General features: G+C 32.5%; 5 protein-coding genes across 5 annotated transcripts; 4 read left to right on the top strand and 1 right to left on the bottom strand.

Moving 5' to 3' along the window:
* The first annotated feature begins 2,731 nt into the window (after positions 1-2,731).
* Positions 2,732-4,249, top strand: LOC123196053 (bifunctional pinoresinol-lariciresinol reductase 2-like). The gene is made up of 4 exons (XM_044609938.1): positions 2,732-3,125; positions 3,259-3,499; positions 3,587-3,790; positions 3,979-4,249. The coding sequence occupies exons 1-4, from the start codon at positions 2,796-2,798 to the stop codon at positions 4,140-4,142; spliced, it is 939 nt and encodes a 312-aa protein (XP_044465873.1). The 5' UTR covers positions 2,732-2,795; the 3' UTR covers positions 4,143-4,249.
* Positions 4,250-5,634: 1,385 nt separating this feature from the next.
* Positions 5,635-9,300, top strand: LOC123196251 (transmembrane protein 45A-like). Its single transcript, XM_044610198.1, has 4 exons — positions 5,635-5,815; positions 6,438-6,873; positions 8,174-8,678; positions 8,948-9,300. The coding sequence occupies exons 2-3, from the start codon at positions 6,527-6,529 to the stop codon at positions 8,667-8,669; spliced, it is 843 nt and encodes a 280-aa protein (XP_044466133.1). The 5' UTR covers positions 5,635-5,815; positions 6,438-6,526; the 3' UTR covers positions 8,670-8,678; positions 8,948-9,300.
* A 225-nt stretch (positions 9,301-9,525) lies between these two features.
* On the bottom strand, positions 9,526-14,056 carry LOC123196252 (MOB kinase activator-like 1A). The gene is made up of 7 exons (XM_044610199.1): positions 13,909-14,056; positions 11,483-11,531; positions 11,151-11,259; positions 10,769-10,862; positions 10,316-10,449; positions 9,961-10,124; positions 9,526-9,752 (listed from the first exon to the last, which is right to left on the bottom strand). The coding sequence occupies exons 1-7, from the start codon at positions 13,929-13,931 to the stop codon at positions 9,678-9,680; spliced, it is 648 nt and encodes a 215-aa protein (XP_044466134.1). The 5' UTR covers positions 13,932-14,056; the 3' UTR covers positions 9,526-9,677.
* A 1,731-nt stretch (positions 14,057-15,787) lies between these two features.
* LOC123196529 lies at positions 15,788-16,510 on the top strand. Its single transcript, XM_044610593.1, has one exon. It carries the CDS (start codon positions 15,788-15,790, stop codon positions 16,508-16,510), a length of 723 nt encoding a protein of 240 aa, XP_044466528.1.
* A 2,218-nt stretch (positions 16,511-18,728) lies between these two features.
* LOC123195446 (protein PAM68, chloroplastic-like) lies at positions 18,729-19,526 on the top strand. Its single transcript, XM_044609132.1, has one exon. It carries the CDS (start codon positions 18,836-18,838, stop codon positions 19,409-19,411), a length of 576 nt encoding a protein of 191 aa, XP_044465067.1. The 5' UTR covers positions 18,729-18,835; the 3' UTR covers positions 19,412-19,526.
* The last annotated feature ends 2,248 nt before the right edge of the window (positions 19,527-21,774 follow it).

The following is a 21,774-nucleotide window of genomic DNA, read 5'->3' as shown; positions in this document are numbered from 1 at the left end:
AATTTTCAAGATAGATGGATGTCTTTTAGGGGGCAAATTGTTATTTAAATTAAGAGTATTTTTATCTTTTTACCAACATTATTGAAAATTTTAATAGATATTATTATTAAATTTAAAATTAGAAAGGTGAAAATTTTGACATTTCAAACTTTAATAGTGAAAAATTAGTTTGTCCATTAGAGGTTTTTGGGGGGTGGGTGGGGTGGGGGGTGTGGGGCGGGGGCGGCGCTGCTGTTTTGGCCTAATTAATAAAGCACAATAGCTCGTTCCATGGGGGGAATGAAGAGGCATGGGTCAAAAAATAGTGGTTGATTTGTCTCGATTTGATTCTGGTTATACATCCATTTGGCTCACCACTTTCTAAAAGAGACATTATATCTCATTAGTTAAATTAGTGCTATAAAAAGTTAGTGGGACTAATTTTTAGGCGGCAGGATTAAAAATGAGATAAATTCAACCTCGTGTCATTAAAATGAAATTACAAATAATTTTTAATTCAAGCTTTTTAAGTTTTAAAGATCAAAAAACCCAAAGAAAAAAAGTTATTGTTTAATCCAAATTTATTGAAGTGGAGAAGGTTTTAGAGATTGGAGAGAGTGAGTTACCCTCTTTACTTGAAGCTCACTAATTCTTAGAAAGTGAAAAAACCTTGAGCATATTATATAAAATTTTTGATTTAAATTCATTTTGTACTTAATTTGATTGAACTTTTGCCGCAAACTCTTATGTAGGGATGACAATTTGATATCAGAAATAGGATTTTATCTCATTTCATACGAGAAAAAGAAGATTTTTTAATATAAGTGGAGATAGAATGAGAACATAGATTAATATATCACCATTTTATCTTTGTTTTATACCTTTTTTGTCTTGTATCTATTTGTAAAGTATAATTTACAAAAAAAAATATTTTTAATTATTTATCACAATATTATTACTAAGTTAATAATTAAGTGGAAGAGACAATAAGAGGTTAAAAAAAGGGATATGATATGAATATAATTATTTCTCAAGAATAGAGGATAAGATTTTCTATAATTCTCATTAGAGAAACAAGGAAGAGACATATCTGTCTCACCTTGTGATAGATGAAGATGCGGACAAGAAGGGGGATAGTCATCCCTCTCCTCCCCACCCCACCCCATCCCATCCCATCCCATTGTTATTTCTACTCCACAATATTGTAATTAAATGATATATTACAAGAAAATGATAATTTATTGATGCTTTGTTGTTTAACATTTGTAGTTTTTCTCTCTCTTCTTCATCCCTATAGTTGTATATATAAGTCTTATTTGGAGGGAGAATATACATTCAAATTTAATTGGATTAATATGATATATTACAAGAGAATGATAATTTGCTGATGTTTTGTTGTTTAACATTTGTACTTTTTTTTTCTCATCTTCATCTCTCTAACTGCATATATAAGTCCTATTTAGAGGGAAAATATAAGTTTTATTTGTAATTCATATTTAAATGAAAAATGAACATTACAACCATTATGAACATATTTTGTTGAAAGTTTTGGATTAAATCCTTCTTTAGCAAGGGTACAATTGTTGTCTCGATTGGAAAAACTTTTTCCTCTCCGCAAAATGTTGGATTGGAGCTATTAGTCACTTATCATTGGACAAGACATCTATATCTTGAGTAGAAATTCTACGAGCTATGGAGTATTTTACAATAATTGCTTCTAAACTTTGGAATGTGGAGAAAACTTTAAGAATTTTGAGAATTTTCTACCACGTGACTTGTGTATTCATCTTATTGTTTTATTTTTTTGTGGATTACAATTAGTTGTGCACTATTTACATCTTGAGTGGTGGACACATGCTCATAGATAACATTGAACAGATAGGATGAGTTCTTATTCACTTCCTTCTTATTTTGTTATAAAAAGAGAGTGAAAATGACCTAAACTTCATTCAAAGTTTTCCTTCTTAACTTCTCTTGTATGTGTTTTACATAATAAGGAACACGAATTTATTGAAAAACAAGCCATCAACAGTTATCTTTGGCTTTGATACCAAGGAAAAAAAATAACAAAAACAGAAAAAATAACCAACAAAAAAAAAATCAATCAACAAAAGTATCATTTGCAACTAATTTTGATTAACTTTAAAAAACTAACATTAATCCTTTTTATACAACAAAGCTTATGTTAAACTATCAAACCTCATGAAAAACACTAGACGTTTAAGAAAAACCGCATCGGCAATGGCTAACATCAACCATCAAACTTAAGGACAGGAAAAAAAAAAAAACCCAGAGCATTGATAAAAGAGAAAAAAAGATGAACCCTAATTGAATAATCGACCCGTGTCTAGATTTTCCCTCTTTTAGCAAGAAACGGTAAGTCTTGGCTGAAACTCACCATTTTATAAATCTAGGCCAGCACTCCCCTTTGTTTTGCATAATTGCCAAACAACCCACTAATTTATTGGAAACTCATTTAACACCGTGATATTCTTCACATGGATAAATGACTAACCTTTCTTGTAGTGGTCATAACCAAATGACTACGTAATATTAAAGTAGTTGAAACATCACTAGTTCACCTAGATTTATTAATTTTTCGAAAATGAACTATCTTAATTTTCAAGTCAAAGCAATCATGTGAAAAATTCTACTCGTTTATTATTAAATTTAAGTTGTAAGGTTAACTGTGAAGCTAATCTACGTACAACCAAGCAACCATATTTATGTAATAAAAAATGGCTGACACCTTTCCTCTACACTGTTCATTTTTTAAATATAAACCAGGTGGAAATATGGCAGAAAGATAACTAGAGATGGAGAAAATAAAAGTGTTGATTGTTGGGGCAACAGGTTACTTGGGAAAGAGGCTGGTGCAGGCGAGTTTAGCCATTGGCCATGAAACCTATGTGCTCCACAGAGAAGAAATTGGTGTGGATATTGAGAAAGTGCAAATGCTGTTGGGATTCAAAGAGCAAGGAGCCTTTCTGGTGCCGGGTTCTTTTAACGATCACCGGAGTCTTGTTAACGCTGTGAAGTTAGTTGATGTTGTCATCTGTGCAATTTCTGGTGTTCATATCCGGAGCCACCATATTCTCCTTCAGCTCAAACTTGTCGATGCCATCAAAGAAGCTGGAAACATTAAGGTAACCTTGTTAATTTTCAAGGGGAGATTTCTGTTGTGTTATGGACAGTTTAATTTGCCCACATCAGGAAAGTTTCTAACATGAATAGCCGTAATTCTCGTGATATTGTACTGAATAATCTATTGTGTGTCAGAGGTTCTTGCCGTCTGAATTCGGGACTGATCCAGCGAGAATGAGGCATGCAATGGAACCTGGAAGAGTGACGTTTGATGACAAAATGGTAGTGAGAAGAGCCATAGAAGAAGCCGGGATTCCTTTTACGTATGTTTCCGCCAATTGCTTTGCTGGTTACTTTCTTGGTGGCCTCTGTCAACCTGGTAGGATTCTTCCTTCTAAAGATTCTGTTGTATTGCTAGGAGACGGCAACACAAAAGGTACACACACATATATATATATATCTTCAAAGCTCTGAAAGAAATTTAAGTGACATTCACATATTATCTGATTTTACATTAAAACAGCAATATACGTGGATGAAGATGATATAGCAATGTACACAATCAAATCAATAAACGACCCTCGAACCCTCAACAAGACTTTATATATCAGGCCACCCAAAAACATTTTATCTCAAAGAGAAGTTGTGGAGACTTGGGAGAAGTTGATTGGCAAAGAGTTGCAGAAGTCCTCCATCTCCGAGGAAGCATTTCTAGCTTCCCTACAAGGTGAAAATATAAAAAGAAATTATGTGAATAATGATTGATTGTGCCACTTAGTTTAAAAACCCAGATTGAATACACAAATGAATATATATTTATATATATTATCATGTGAGTAAATATTATTTTATTTTTAATTTAAATTATATGATAACACATCTCTGATAAATTTATTTTGTTTCCAAAAATTGAAGGGCAAAATTACTCGGAGCAAGTTGGATTAACACATTACTATCATGTATGTTTCAAGGGTTGCCTTACGAATTTCGAAATAGGAAAGGAAGGAGTGGAAGCTTCTCAACTCTATCCAGAAATTGAGTATACCACAGTGGATCAATACATGCGTCGCTATTTGTAAGGTGGCTGAAGCAAATAAAAAGCTTCATATTTGCTAAAGTGTGGTTAATTTGTGTGATGTTAACATATAAAATATATGCCAAAACTTTGAGTTGGCATTAATGTCTCTATTGGCTGTGACATAGATCTCTTTTGTTCATGCAAATTGTCATCACAGCATTATTGAACCATTTGATGAATAATATCATATTGCCAACCTAAGGATCACATTATCCTTATATTTCAAGAATACAGAAATGGATTTATAAGAAGAATACACTAAAAGGGCATTTAATTTGAGAAATATTTTATTATTAAAATTAAAAAATTACTTTAAAGATAGATTATTTTGAGAATTATCGAGTATAAATTAAAAATTAGAAATATATTATTAATTTTAAATAATTTGAAAATATATATAAAATTAATTAATACAAAAACACACAGATCAATTTATTAAAGGCTCATGAAAACACAATTTTAAAGCTCATAGGCCTTTAACTATTAGTCGATCGACCTACAAAGATATAGGGATCAATTCATTAAAGACTTACGAAATCACAACCTTAAAGGCCATGAGTTGTGCCATAGCCCTCAACTGTTAGTTGGCTGACACGACACCTCTATGGTCATGTCGATAAAAGAGTTTTGGTAATACGAGGATGAGCAGCACACACAATTGTTGAAACTGAGTCACCTATCAGCGGGCGGATTTTGATTGCATTGCCGATGGAATTCAACGGTGGAGGCAATTGAGCGGGGATCCCCTTTTTGGGTTGGCCGGTAGAGGAGATCAAAGGTTATGGGAGATGAAGAAATGAAGAAAAGGGCAGAAATGATTGGGAAGAGATTTGAGAATGGTTTTCCTGCAAGCTTACTGGCCTCTTTCAACGCTTTGCAGTGATTTTATTAGGCAGAATGCAGTAGTATCTAGAGATGTGAACTCATACTCCCATTATTATTCCATATGAATCAAATATACATAAGTATATATATTTTAAATATTAATATATAATTAAATAATTTTAAATTTAGAGTAAAATAATATTTAATGATATAATAATACATAAATATATATTTATTTATAATAAAATTATATAAATATATTTTTAATACATAATTTGAGTGTATAGATGATATATCATTATGTGATTAAATAATTTTTAATTAAAAATAAAATAATATATACTCATATAATGATATATTATTTATGAACAATATTATATGTATCTATTTTTTATACATAAATATGTATACATTTATATGCATTATTATATGATTGAATATTATTTTATATTTAATTTAAAATCATCTAATTATATAATAATGTATATGTATATATTTTTAAATATATATAATATTTTAATTATTTATATATTAAAATTATATATAAAAATATATACATATAATATTAATATTATTAGTATGCAAGTATGTCTAAACTTTTGAATATTTGCCACGTTGGAATTGATGCTCATGCAGAAATACAAAACAAACGTTATACCACTGTGCTCAGAACTTAATTGTCATACAATTGCGTTCCCTTTTCTTGCTGCATTTCAGACTGGCCGTCTCTGATCCCCACAGTCATCTGTCTGATTCTCACTCACAATCCTCTGAAATATATATTTTTTTTCATGCAATTCTTCGCCTTTTTGGATCATGTAATTATACACCTTCATTCAGTCATCTCTCGTAAGTACAAACAATCATCCATTTCTCAATCTATTATTTTATTTTTTGCCTTTTCTCTTCATACCCCATAACTACTTGCTGTTCATTTTTTTACTTTTAATTATTAACACAATCCTCGTTTACCTTGCTTTCTTTTAATTTTTTTTTTCCGTCTATGTTTCATAGATTCAACTGAACTGTAAGATTTGTGATATAGTTATATTTACTATACAATAAGATCTGTTTCCTCTTTGTTCTTGTTTTAATGAGATTTACAGTTGTTTGCTGTTGTGTTATTCTTAATTAGCTGTAAAAAATTCTTCCTATGATTTTTTCTTTTGCGGGTGGTTTTCCTTTTTCTGATAAGTTTGTGATGTAATTGCGTTTTCAATACAGAACGACAGTTGTTTCCTTTTCATAATTAGCCCATAACTTCTTTTAATTTGCTGAAACAAGAATTTTCTTTTTCCCTTTCATAATTGTAGTTTTTTGTGTTATAAAGCCCACTTTAATTGTTTTCAAAAGATATAATTCAGAAATTTTATAAAGGAAGCAATTTTCAAAGAGATCACTCAAAGGTCAAAAGTCTGCTGTAGAATTGAAGGACGAATTATTCAAAAAATCTGAACTTGCTTCGAAACAGGAAAAGTCCCCTGATTCAAGAAGAGGCGTAGCCACAAAGGAGCAATCAAAGCTTTAAACGATCAAATCTGAGTGTAAACATCAAGAAAAATGGGATCTTTCAAAGGACACGCTCTACCAGGAACACTTTTTCTTCTGGTTGGCCTGTGGCACATCTGGAGCACTGTGGTTCGGTATGTATCAAATCCCAAGTCATTTCGGGTCCGGGTTTGGAACCCAGTTCCTGGTTTCGATGGAAAGCTCAAATATTTGGAGCTTTATGTGGTAGCAATTGGTGCTTTTCTAGATATGTGTATTGAGCTTCTGTACTCTACCCATCTTAAGTTTTTCGTCCATGGAGTCTTGAACCCACATCACATGAATGATTTTGAACATTCTGGGATGCTTCTTATGTTCTTCATCTTCGGCATCGTCTGTCTGCTCTCTGAGAAAACGAGGTTGGCTGCTCCTACTTTTCCTTTTTCATATCAATGGCCTTTTTGTTATGTATAGCTCAAGTTTTATCGTATTTTATTATCTTCTTCATGGGAGTAAAAGATGTAATAATTGAGGTTGGAGGATGATAATGAGACTCTTAAAAAAATATTTTTTTTTCCCATTGCTTTGTGGGGAAGTTACAAGAAAAAGAGCATAAATTTGTGGGCTTTTCCTCATTATGTCTTCAAAAAGCTAAAATTTCTTTTGTGTAAATCAAGCTTTTAATTTTGGTCCTTTAAATTCTGATTGTGATGGAAGACTTGCTCAGTGAATTCTATTTCTCAGGGTGCTTAGGAATGTAAAGTTATATGTTTGATACTTCTTGAGAGGGGAATTCAGACTTTAGTAAACTGTCTACCAATTAATTAAGGCCTAATTTCTTGGGTTCTGAAAATCTGACCATCGAATGCTGGAATTCTCTGATTGTTGTTAATGTTGCTGGCCTGATCATAATTGCCAATGGTCTTTACACAAATAAATTTATACAATTTATTTATACACATAGTTTTATTTTTACTGACGAGAGATATCGAGATTTGAACTGAGAAAATGGAAAAGAAGAAACAGCTAAGGGTTAAAGTTGCAGAATGTGAAATTATAAATGTAAATCTAAAAAGAAGTTTCACTATGAAACTTGCTGAATTGTTTCTCCAGATATTTTGTTCTGAATTACTTCTTCTTAATGAGGTACAGAGTGATTTTGTGGCTAGTAATGAAGCTCAATAACATATTTCTATATTAATATCTAAGACTTCATTGCTAACAATTGCTCTAACATTAAACCTTTGTTCCAGCAAAAGATCTATCTTTCTTTCCATCATTTCACATTATGAAACTGAAGTACGCAGATCTGAAAATTTATGAACTAGTAGAAGGTTCAATGTATGACTTCATCACTGATTAAATTTACTTTGGCCTATCTTTATCTCTTTTATGCAGCATCAGACTCAAACTAGATTTTCTTTTCCCAGTTGCAGTATCGTCTTCTTTACTAAGAGAAAAAACTAATATTCCTGATTTAGATGTTAGTTTTATATCTTTAGATGTCTTGAGAAAATTTATAATTTCACATGCAAAAGTCACTTAACAAACAGAGATTCAATTCCCATAAGAGCTGACCTTGATTATCAGTATAATTGCTACTGTTGAGCTACTCATTATTATATATAGAATGAGTTTCTGATAATCTTAGATTTGTTACCGGTTAAGATTTCTTAAAGGCTAATTGAATTTCTTTTCTCTTTTAATTCTTTTGTTCAGCTTTCTTCGGTTGCCTGAAGGATTCCTGTGTTTGATTGCTGCCGCAGCATTCTGTGCAGAGTATCTACTGTTCTATTTTCATTCAACAAATCATAAAGGCCTTGAGGGGTACTATCATCTCCTGCTTGTCCTCTTGATAGGGCTTTGCATCTTAACCACCGTTGCTGGAGCTATCTTCCCAACCAGCTTTCCAGTTGATCTGTGTAGTGGCATTGCTATAACTCTCCAGGGCCTCTGGTTCTATCAGACTGCCTTCACTCTCTATGGTCCCATGATGCCAGATGGCTGTCAGCTGAAAGGAAATTTGATCTCTTGTCATTCCACAGACAGTGAGATTCAGGGTGAGTTTTTTGCCAACTTCCAGCTCTTTTCCATGGTCCTGGGAGTCCTTGTCAGCACTGTGGCATCATACGTTTTTGCAGTTTCAAGGCATCAGGGTTCTGAATCTGATATCAGGAGCCTGCAAGCCACTCGTGATGGATTATATCAAGATTAAAAATTAAGGGTACTTTTCTTATCCTTGTACTCCCTTGAGCCACATACATACTAGAAATACATAGCATCGATTGAATCAGTAGCTTTCTCAGGGTTGGCATAAATCTAACATTTATTACATACAACACACTGAGGGACTGCTTAATGCCATGCCAAAAGCTTGTATAAAGCAGCCCAAAAAAGCAGTTAAACCGAAATTCGGTAATGGCATCAGATGTTGATGTTATTTGGGATGTATTGTTCTATCATTGATGATGTTACTGAAACATTTTTATGCAGTTTTTCACAGGTTTCTGGAAAATGAGCAGCGTCGGTGGAGATGGACATGAATAGTGTTTCCAATGTCAAGAAGAGAAGTAATAATATCTTCAAGTCTTGTGTAAATGGGATTAGATGTAGGAATAAGTACAAGGCAGTCCAAAGTTCTTTTATTATTCGGCAGATATGGCTTTATGGATTTCAGGGCTTAAACTTTCCGTGTTGCGGATTTGTTTTCTTTGAACTACAGTATAACCATTAAGTACCCAGAAAGATTTTTCTACTTTTCAGCCCAATCTTATTGTGCTCAATACTTTGTAAACCAAGCTCATATTTGGGTCAAAATTTCAGAATCAGTTGATTCGGCTTACTAATTTCCAGCCGGTGGATATTTGACTGAATACAAAATCATTAAGATTAACGCAATATACTATAGTAGTTTAGAACTGCATCCTATAAACACATAAAAAGCCCATTTGTTCAGAAATTTCAACAGCCAAAAGATCCTGCTCTTCCACTGAATCTAGACAGACACATAAATGGATGCTCAATTTCAGGAAACAAACACAGAATAATTGCTCTAGGAACAATTTGAGAAATATAGGCAACACAGAGAATCCAGATGAATTTATAATATTAAGCAGTGTTAGCGACAAATTAGGTCAAATAAAAGTATTTATTTAATTTGATTACATATTTCTAAAAATAAAATTGTTTTTTTTTTTATAAGGATATGCCAACCCAGTAACGTTTAGTACGGAACGATTATGGATTCTATAAGCTCCTGAAGAGGTGCAAGCTCCTTCTTGTCAATTAGACCAAATTCCTGCACACGAAAGCAGTATATTCAATATAATAAAATAAAAATAAAACATTCTTCCATCGATGACATGCACATCTTGCCTAATTTTGTAAGTTTAATTTCTTAACTGAACAGAGAAAAGATGGTGTGGTCTTGTCTAATATCGACACAGCTATGAAGAATAGGCACCTAATTTGGTTTATCAATAAGATTGGCATGAATTGTAACTTACACAGGTAAACAGTATGAAGTGCTTGAAGCAAGTGTTGAGATGAGCTTCTTCCTTGAGGCTCACAATCTTCTGGAAGTGAGAGTGATAAATGTGGGCGTATACACGGAACAATCTTTTGAATATTGTCTTCACAACCTCCTTGAAGTTGGGAGGAAATGGAGCTCCTACAAAATTTAGAAGTGATTTTAAATTTGCAGACATATGTACACATACAAATGGCAACCAAATTAGTAGTGACAGTATAACTAGCCTTTCTCATTACATAGGATATAGTTATAAAAAAAGTTCACAAAATTGTGGCTTAACCTTATCACAAAGAATTAGAAGTTGACAGTGCATATGCAAATCGACATACCAAGCTTTTGAGGAAATATGGATTCATCATCAAGCTGAGACTCTATCCAGTCCATTAAATATTCAACATATTTTGGAGCAGAAACCTCAATAGGTTTTTTTATCTGTACACCATCTGCCCATCTATACTCATACCTGTGAAGTTTCCCAACACTATTTATTAAGCAACAAGGAAAACATAAAATGAATGTTTTAACTATTTCAGATTTTAATTTTGCAAAATGTACATCACTTTTAGACTACTTACCACAAAGAAAGAGAGAGGATTTAGGATGCAAAAATACTCTTAAAACTCTAAAAGTTTAGACATTGAAAAATGAAGCAATTACACCTTAGTACAAAATTAATACAAATGGCAGGACGCTTAAAAGCAAGCAAAATAAAGAATATTTCTTTGGAGTTCCAAAGAACAGACAATATTGTATATTTTGAAATACAAAATCTAATAACATACTTGGGGCCTGCAGTCATTGTAGGGCAATTCTCAGCAGTACAGAATTCTGTTAGGGTACCATATAGCAGATTTACCTGGTTGAAGAAATCCACAGCTGAAATAGAAAAGCCCAGCTTATTTAGGATGAACTACAGAAGATTGGCAACAATTTATAACACAACAAACTTATTTAGGATGTACTGTAGAAAATTGGCAATAATTTATAACACAACAAACTTATTTAGGATGTACTGCAGAAAATTGGTAACAATTTATGAGGGTGAAAATTTTGTTTTAAGACAATTTCTGAAAACATCTTTGAAAAAAGACACATATATCAGCATTAATACAGTCTATTTTGAAGGAAAAAAATATTCTAGAACATGTGAGTGAAGTGTATTACTGTTGACAGCAAGCCACTCATTTAGATCCTCTCCAGGAGGAAGTCTGACTGCTTCCCTCAGGTTTCCACTACCTAGGGTGGCATCAATATGTTTCCGAAGCTGTGCACCCTGCATCAGAAGTTCAAGATAAGATGAATATGAAATTTTATTTTCAAATTATTTTTTGAAACAAAAATGTAAAAAATTATCAAATATATTTGCCTCAATCTTCCAACCAAAAGATACAAATATGAATATCATACTATCCATCATAGAATAGTAAATACCTCATGTTATTAATATAAGAAAGAGAGCAGATATAAAAACTACTAGTTATAAGAAGATTACCAACCTTACTCCCTGAAGGTGCACTCTTTTTTGGGCGAAATGTCCTCTGATTTCTGTACCCGGAAATATTTATCAAGCAAGATTCAACAACTGAAAAATTAAATAACAAAGTTGTACAAAGCACCAATCATGAACTAAAATTCTACCAGGAGTCCTTTTTGCCGCATGAATAAATATCTACATCAGCATCAGCACAAGCATGAGAAAGAGAGCACAGAGGAAGGGTGTTATATCGTAAAGTTTCGAAAATATTAAACAAGAGGCATCCCTCTTTCAAATATCATATCAATTCAATGCCCTACTATTTAGTTTCACCATTACAAACCATAAATAGTAACACAGCCCTGACCATCAATCATCCCTGAATTAACAAAGACGATGTTTCCATCTATAGTAAACTACATTTGCATATCCTAAATTTCTACTCACTCCCACACAAGAATATCTTTGACATTAATTCTTTATGGTTTGAAGTTTTGAAATTCATTTGAGGGCCACATTACCTTTCATCATAATCCTTTCACTGGTACATGATCATTGAAGTATCCCCAATTTTTAGAACACATTAAAACAATCATATTGACCATATGTACAATTCCTCTTACATACTTGGTGTAGCACTAATTGCCAAAGTAAGAAGCAGAACCGCACATGAATGCTTATTTCAAATATTCACGACACATAGGAATCTATAAGAAGATAAAGGAACTTCTAATGACTACATATGGATGAAATTTTTTTTTTAAGAAATGCCACCAATGGGAATTACCATGTATCTTCGACCAACTATTGATCTTTAGTTTTGTAATCAACAAAACTTATTACATGTCTACTACGTAGCACCCTAACGGAAATGTTGAAATGCATTTTCTTAAAATTATAGGAAACAGAAACATGGAAAAACATGCAAATAATAAAAATATAGCATATTTTTTAAAGAAATATAAAAAATTTCACAAAAAAATGCAACAATAAAACTAACCCATATAAAACAAGGGACAACTAAAGCCCAATGAAACTAAGCAAAGTCTTTGGAAATAAAATTGCTCATACAAAGGAAGAACTCAGACCAAAAAAGGAACAAGAAAATCATTGATTGGAAATTAGAAAAACTAAGCATCTGTAAATTCAAAATTAGTAAAACAAGCAACGATGTTTATGCCAAAAATTAGTGGTTCGAGTTCTTTCGTTTCAATGATGTTTATACAAACACATACAAACATCATTATTTTTTTTTTTTGGTAATGAAAAACCTTGCCCAAGCCAGACCGGCCCTTCAGGGCCAAATTAACCATACCGAGTAGGACAAACTCCGAGTCCAGTGATCGACTTCCCAACCATTGAATCAGGTAAATAAAATGTTATATACATAAACTCCAAATCCACTTCTTTCCATATATACCAAAAACGAAGAATTTAGACCACTCATGTTTCCATATATACCAAAATCCTCTCCTCCCTAGTGTCTAGGACTGTCCCTTTTAGCAAGATTTCTTGTTATGTAACACAATTTAAACTTTTCAGGCAAAGAAAAGTTTGGATGTGTCCAAGACAGTTTAAATTGTGTTACATAGAAAAGTTCGGGCTGTCGGACTGTGTTACAAAGAAAGTTTGGCGTCTCAGCGTGTCAAAGAAAGTTCAGGTTGTCGACTTCTCGGATATATAACAAAGATACACGTTTGTTTATCTGAAACGTGTTTTGAACTTTTTAAAAATTTCTAAAATGCCCCTTTAACGTTTCATACTTGTTTTGGGAGTGTTTCAACTTCTGAAAAGTTTCAAAAATGCAGAAATGGTGCGTTTCTGTGCTTCCTAGCATGTCCACATAGAAAGAGCATATTATAAAATGGGAGTTAACATTAAAACATTAATTGGCCTCGTTCACCCAATTGAGCTTCAACAAGAAATCAAGCCAGAAAGGGATCAATCAACAAGGGTAACATGTGTTATTTTCAATCATATATATGATGAAAAATGAGAACTTAATAGACAAGTTTCAACCGTTTTCTGATTTAAACAATGAAAGTTATCACTAGACTGAACTAAAATTGCAGAAATGGATTACTCTGTAATATGACGGAATTTACTCAAAATATATACAACTCGACAAATTAATTATCCTTGCTCCAAACAGATATACACAATCTCCAGAAATGAATTCAAATTCATCAAAGATTCGATCCATAAAAATGAATAGACAAAAACTCGACCCGCCACTTCATGAACAGAAATCAGAATAAGAAATTCACACCATAGACATGTAATTTGTTAGTTTATTTAAAAAATCGAAAAACAAAAGACATGCAATAAATACAAGCTGCGGGACAAACAATAATTCTAATTATAAACCAAAAAGAAGATCCATATCGCAATTTTTTTAACAGATCCGATCATATATTAAAAGCATATTCGCTTTTGATTCAGGCTCACCTGCCCAAACCGAAGAGACTCATGGCTGGAGAAAGTCTCGTGCGTCTCTGTGTGTGAAGTTTTTCTTTCTCTCCAGTCCTGAAACTGGAAAAGCTTCTTTAATTTTTAGCTTTTTATTTTGGCCAACGACTGCCCCACCAAGATTTAGTGAAAGGACAATTCTCACCCACTAATTTTAAAAAACCTAAATACACACCCATATATTAAAATTCACCCCCTAAGGTTAAGGATAAAATGTTATTTAGTAAAAAAAATTAAAATGCTATAAATTTATCACCTTTTCCCCCCCTTAGTTTCAAAACTAACAATTATTTCTTACCTAAAGTTTGAAAAATGACCATTTTCCTTATATGGTTTTTTTCTCGGACATCAGCATTATCCCTCTCAATCTACTCATCTTTCCCTTCCAATCTCTTCTTCACCCTCCCCTAGTCATGGCATTTCTTACCCACAGATCAATGTTCACATGAAGATCAGCATCCGTAGATTTGAATGTGGCATCTTTTATCTACAGATCGACATCCATAAATGCATCCACATGAATGCATTCAGAAAGAAAGCGACAAACACGTTCATCGATTTGGAGGAAAGTGTCAATTTCACCCAAGAGCGGCATGATTTAGTCGAAAAAGAGGAGTTTGGGGAGGCTGATCATCAAAGATGGTTGTTGGAGAAGAAAAAAGAAAACCCTGAGGGAAATAATCATTTTTAAAACTTTGGGTGAGGTGAAATTGTTAGATTTTAAAACTAAGAGAGGCAAATATAATAAATTTTTAGTTTTTAATTTTTTTGTAAAATAATAATTTTACCTCTAATCTTAATAGTAAATTTTAACAAATAGATAGATACTTAGGTTTTTTAAAATTAATTGTATATATAAGATTACACTTTTTTTTTTTTCACCTAAAGCCTAAATATAGATATTCTTCATTTCTTTGCTTGTGATATGAAGAAAATAAGAATCCGATGCAATGAATGTATTGTACTGTGTGCTTCAATAGGGGTACTCTGCGCTTTGCACGTGGAAAGATTCATTTTAGGATAATTTATTTGGCCTTCTTTTTGGCTCGATGAGAATATGGGTCAATTTTTGACGGGTCATATTGGCTTGACCGACCCGGACGGGCAGCTGTCGGGGCAAGTTTTAACTTTATATTATGGTCAAATGATTTAGACACCATGAATCATTTGGCCATGGTATAAAGTTTAAGACTACAAATTGAATGTTGCACGATCTCTTTCCCATGTCCACCCATTTGTAAGATGAAATCGGAATACAAAAAAGTTCAAGATCTTTAGGGTTAGTTTTAATGAAATCCCAAAAAAACCTCTTCACATTATCTTTCAGATTTCTACTATATCATGAATTAATTGTAGAAATTGACATGTCTGATCATTGTCCTAATAGTTTATCATTGGTAAGTTATCTGTTTATATAAATTTAAGATAGATATGTATATAAGAGTAGTATTATGTATAAATAATGAAGACAGACTTATATAAAAATAATAATATGTTATCATTTGATTGAATATTATTTGAATCTTTAATTCAAAATTATCTAATCACAAAATGATATACCATTATTTAATATATTTAATCATATAATAATAAATTATTATTTAATACATCTGTAATTTGATTATTTATATCAAGTCATAGAGACACTAGAAAAATAGATACTTTTCAATCAGTTCAGTTACACGGCCTACAAGCTAGAACTGCCTCACTAACTGATACTATAAACCTTAGAGATTTTCATGGGCAACCTTCAGATTTCATCACCAACAAAGACTCCTGCAAAAACATCATCATCTTCGTAAATCCCTGTCTTTGTTTCTCTACAATTTCAATTTGCAGCTCCCTTAGCTTAAATCAAATGGCTGAACACCATGTCTTACCGGTATCTGATCACCGTTCACCGACAAAAGTTTACCCTCTAGCTAACGGCGACACCTCGCAGCTCTACCCATCGAGGCCCCGTGTACATTACGGAATGAAAAGATGGGCAAAACTCACTGCTCTTCCGATCCTCATTATTGCAGCCACCATCTCGCTGACTGCTTTAGTTTGTATCCTCATGTATTTCACTCTCGGCCCCAAACTCCCCGTTCTTTTCATCAACTCAGCGTCAGCCTCAAACTTATCCACCGCCAACACTTCATTGAGAGCCAACTGGGACATCAACCTCACCTTCAAAAACTCAGACCGGCTGTGGGAGATTTCCTTGGACTTTGTTGATTGCATTGTATTCTACCAAGACGAAGACTTCAGCCTGGCCGTGAACCACTCAGTTTTGGGGCCGGACGCCAAGCCTGTCAAGGTGAAAAAGATGAAAGAAACCACAATGAATGTGAAATTGTCCACTGGGGATCATTTTTCTTCATCAAATAATGTATTGAACAAGATAAACGATGATATCAGAAGCGGGAAGGTGGTTTTTAATTTGTCTGTGAGAGCTAGAACCAGATTTGAGGGCGTTTCTTGGCTGTGGTGGACAGAAGGAGGGACTATAATTTATGTTTGTATGGATTTAAATGTAGGGTTTAAAGATGAAAAAGGGGTAGGATTTTTAACTGGTGAGACACCGGTAAGGTGTTAATTAAAGCTTTAGCCTTTGCTTCTGTGTCATCTTGTTCTGTGTGTAAATATATGTGTTTTTGTGGTGACAATGGAGGATGTAACATTGGTTTTCTGCCATCTCATTTTTGCTTTGAGATGATCTAATGGCAACTACACACACACACACACACACACACACACACACATATATATATATATATATATATATATATATATATATGTGGCCAGAGATTTCATTATTAATCTTTTGGAGCTACTGTTTGATTCCATTTCAGGTTACTCTATATATATATATATATATATATATATATATATAGTGAGGTATTACTTTATTTATAATTCAAAATTACATAATTATATGATGATACATATTTATGATTTAATTATATACTCAAAAGTATGCACATATAGTTTTATTGTTTTCCAAAATGCTTGAAATGACTTAAATGCCCTTTCATTATATGTTCCTATCTTTAATTCCTGAAGTTTAGGAGAAACATGAGACATTTCAAAATATAAGGGGAGTGTGAAAAAACTATTTAAAAGGAACTTGCACTTTAAGGGCGTTTGATTTGGGTAATGTTTTATTACCAAAATAGAAAGATTACTTTGAAGAGAGATACTTAGAAGATTACTTGATATAAATGATTACTATGTTTAATAAAATCTGATATGTATAAATAATTATTGTGTTTGGTTGAAAGTAATAAAAGATTACTAGTAAATCATTTTACTTAAATGCCCTTGAATATAATTATTTTTAAATATTTTTTATATTATTTGTCATATTAATTAAAAATAAATTAATTTTTATCTCAAAAAATTAATAAATAATAATATAATTATAATAAAATCAAGATTACCTTAGTAATCTTTAAATACCTAAAGTGAAAATGATAATCAGATTACCACCTATATTACCTGTCACGTCAGCATTGATAATATAAGATTACTGTAATATTTTATTACTGACAAATCAAATAAGAGAATAAAAGATAGATTACCAATGTAATCTTAAAAAACTCAAACCAAACGCCCCCTAGCGTTCAAACTATTTCCTTTCCGTACATGTAACCTTGTCCGGTTTATCCCTTACCAAGTTCATCCTCCAATGGCGGGTTTCACCTCAATAATGAAACTTGAAGTTTAAGCTACTGTGTTGCTCCTCTGAACCATAGAAAGTGAATGAATGGCTGCTATAGCATGGCCTTATAAACTCTGTCAAACGCAACCCACTTTTAAGGTAATATATATGTTTCTTCTTCTTTCATTTATGTCTTTATCTGCAACTTTCTTTTCTAAACTTGGCTGATAATTGATGGTCTTGTCATTTATTATACTGTAAAAGTCTTCAAACGTTGTTTGGTTTGGTACATTTCTTGCTGCGTTCTGCCTCTCATACGAGTATTGGGTAGTCTTTGACAGTGAATTCCATTTCAATTTCCAATCAAACCCTGATTAAACTGCATAGCCAATGAGCGAAGAGCAATACCATGAACCCACGTTGAGTTCACTGATAAGTATACACATTAAGTGTCATCATGTAATTGGGTGTTATTTTATCTTTAATTTAAAATCTTCTAATAGTATTACCACACATTAAGGGTCTAGTCATCTGTGTACTGTATGCATAGTTTTGTTACTGAGGAAATTATATCATCAACTGATCAGTTGGCAAATTTATTATGCTTCCTTAAACCCCCAGATCCGTATCAAAATGACCCAGGTTCTGTCTTTAGCGATGGTGGTCTGTTGGTTTTGCTGGTTCCCTTTCTATCATAATTTAGACCATTTTTGCTTTTTAAACCGTTATTGAGAAATAGCATTTACTGTTTCCACAATCATAGAAAATGGTTCAACATGATAACTTCCTTGTTTTGCGGTGTGGTTAATTGTAAGTTTGTAACCCAGCATATTTCTGCTGGGTTGCACGAAGCTTATGATCAACAGAAGGAATCATAGTTCTGGGTTTTCATTTAGACTCAAAATTGCATAGAACTTTGTTGGATGAGCTTTATTTGCTACAATAGAAGTGAATAGTTATCTTCCTCAAAGAATATCGTTGACTGGTGCCTTATCCCCCGGGAGTCTAAATTGTTTGGTGTTTATAGTTCATCTTTAAGCCTGAATGATTATTGAAATGATGCATTTCATAATTGATTACGTAAGGTCTCTCTTTTTTGAACTTAAAATTGTCAATATATCTATCTCTTTCACTGGGAAATAATCAATAACCTTCAATCTTGGAGATAGTAGTTTTGAACTATCAAAATCAGTTCCAAAGCTTTGCACCTCATCCAGCAAATGTGAAATATTTCTAATACATTTAATAAAGGAGAAAGGCATGGAGTCCTCTTCACTTTCGAGAACACTAAAACCCTTAACATTCACATCTTCATCCAATTCTATCCCAACCAAACAACTTTCCGCATTGCCAATCTCCAAAACAAAACTAAACGAATGCCAAACTCACTTCTTAACAACGTTATATGCCACCTTGAATAGTCCAAAACCTTCGCCAAAGAAAGCAGAAAAGATGAAGTCAAAGTCTGCCAATGAAAGTGATAACGAAGGTGAAGAAGGTGACGATGAACAAGAAGAAGGCATAATACCGGAGATGGTAACCAACAGAATGATCAGTAGAATAGGGTTCACAGTGGGAATTCCCCTGTTAATAGGACTTCTCTTCTTTCCATTCTTTTACTATCTCAAGGTTGGTTTAAAGATTGATGTTCCTACTTGGGTGCCCTTCATTGTTTCATTTATCTTCTTCGGCTCTGCGCTTCTGGGGGTAAGTTATGGCATTGTATCATCGAGTTGGGATCCATTGAGGGAAGGCTCACTGTTGGGTTGGAATGAGGCACAGAAGAATTGGCCTGTTTTTTGGCAATCTCTTTGGGGAGGATCTAGCAAGAAGTAGAACTTCACATTTTCTTTTGGTCCCTACAGAGTGGCAGAAATGTTGTTATTATCAAATAATCAAAGCAAATTTGATGGGTCTTGCTTGCATAATTTTTTGAATCTGTCTTTTCAATACAAATTGGAATATAATGCTCTTTTTTTCTGTTCTTAAAACCATTTTTTTTAAGTACATGTAAATTTTATGGGTTCTTTTACTTGCTTCTAATTTGTCAAGAAATAGTACTTTCTTAAGATTCTTACATTCTTACGTAAATTTCAAATACATTGACTGTACTAAACCTACAGAGCTTCACTGGTTGACAATACTGAAAATTTGTAAGAAAAAGTGAAGGGAAAAAAAAAAAAAAGTGTAAAGGCTTGAGTCAGAGATCTCTGAAATCTACAGGAGCTTTAAACAAATTCTGCAACCTCATAAGCATCTCTGAAATTGTCACTGCAACAATATTTTCTCATATTTCTATATCAAGGCAATATTATTGATTCTGAATCATGTTTTTCAAGGAAATCTTACTGAAATCAATAACCTTCTCACATTAGGGTTGATATTATGGTAAGTTTCTCCTGTCTATATGACTTTTAACTCTATCAATAACTAGTTTTTAAAGTGTGATTTTCTCAATTTTTGTATTTGTAGGTGATTCAAATTGTGTCTTGTTCTTCACTTCAAATGAAAACAAGATATTAATTCTTATTTGAATATTATGTAAATTATTTTGTACTGTTTTCCCTCCTATCCAGGAAGTCCAAAACAGCAGGGCAAATCTTTGACGGCCTTCCTTAATTAAGTGCATCCATAAAATTCAGATGACTGCCTTTTCATCTTCATATAGAACTGAGTTTTGGCTTTGTAATTTTCCTTTTTCCTTTGGCTACTTGAAAATTTCACCTTGAATGACTTGGCCTATTCAACAAAATCAAACCAGAAAAGGTGTCTGGGTAGGCTTTCACTATAAATAAATAGAAGAATTTAATTACCTTTTATAAGGTCATAAGGCACACATAACCATATAGTACATGGTATAATTTCTTAATTTCAACTGTAGGCTAGGAATCTCAACATGGGTTTTTTTTTTTTGACTTAGAAAACTAGGGAGGAGTTTTTCAATGGAGCTAGAAGGATTAGGTCTAATAAAGGCTTAAAAAATAGCCCAGTTGGATTGGAGTGGCATGGTATGGTATGGTTCTCTTCTTTTAACAATAGGTAAGTTAATGTTCTTAACTGAAACAAGAAATCAAAAGATACACAACACATAATCAATCAAACATTGGAAATAGGGAAAGACTAAGGATTTAGATTTAGATCTAACTTTAGATTTATAATTGCTTTATAATCACTTTTCAAACCCCCTTCTTTTTTTAACTTGTCTAAAACCCCCCCAATGTTCCAATACTTCCCTGTACCATTTTTCTTTTTAATTAACTTAAATTTTAAAAAACAAGTATTAATGCATAAGGGTTTTATCTTTACACAAAGAAAAGTATATGTGAATAATAAGAAAGTTGTAAAATAAAGTAATGGGGTGGTTTTGAATTTGTTGCTTAAAAACCAAACAAATGGGAAAACTAAAATGATTTTGATTGATAGAGGCTGAGGCACTGCAATGGAATGAATGGTATGGCTTTGGAGTTGGACTTTGACTATGCTTTTCTTGCTTAAGAAGATCTTCTAATGTGCCCTCTTTACCTAAAGCTTGGTTTTCCTTATACTTGCCATGTGGCATGCAATTTTTTTTTTTAAAATTATACATAGCTAATAAAAAAATCTTACTTGAATCAAATTACTTATTCAAAGTTAAATCAATTAAATTAGACAAATAAAACCTTGAGTTATATAAGGTAAGAGTTTAATTTTGAAATATTATTGAAAAATATTTAAAATTTTGTTTTTATGTTTAAAATCTTTCTCATTTGTTATTCAAGTTATCCCTTAGAGGAAAAAATTATATTATGTATCTAATAAAAGGATTGTTCTAACTTGTATCTTTATATAAGATTAATTTTAATAAATATTATATAAAATAAAAACATATGTATAATAAAGAATCTTTATTTAAGCCGGAACATTTTTTGAAAATTAAATTAATTATATTAAATAGATAAAATTTTAATTTTATGATATTATATAAAATAAGTTAAAATTTTAATTTTAATATATTATTAATAAATTTTAAACCCATGGTCCCTTTCGTGAATACTTCACTTTTGTCCCACAAACCAGAGAGGGGGAACAGGTGTTTGTTTGGGGGGAAAGGCACAGGGATCCCTCTATTCCAAGCATTCTTTGCTTAAAGAAGAGAAGGAATAAAGCCAATGACAAAAACAGTGGGGTTAAAGTAAAAGCATTTCTCCTTCTCATTTCTC

This window comes from Mangifera indica, chromosome 14, assembly GCF_011075055.1.
Source record: "Mangifera indica cultivar Alphonso chromosome 14, CATAS_Mindica_2.1, whole genome shotgun sequence".
Classification (NCBI taxonomy): Eukaryota; Viridiplantae; Streptophyta; class Magnoliopsida; order Sapindales; family Anacardiaceae; genus Mangifera; species Mangifera indica.
This window is presented reverse-complemented; position numbering and strand designations above follow the sequence as displayed.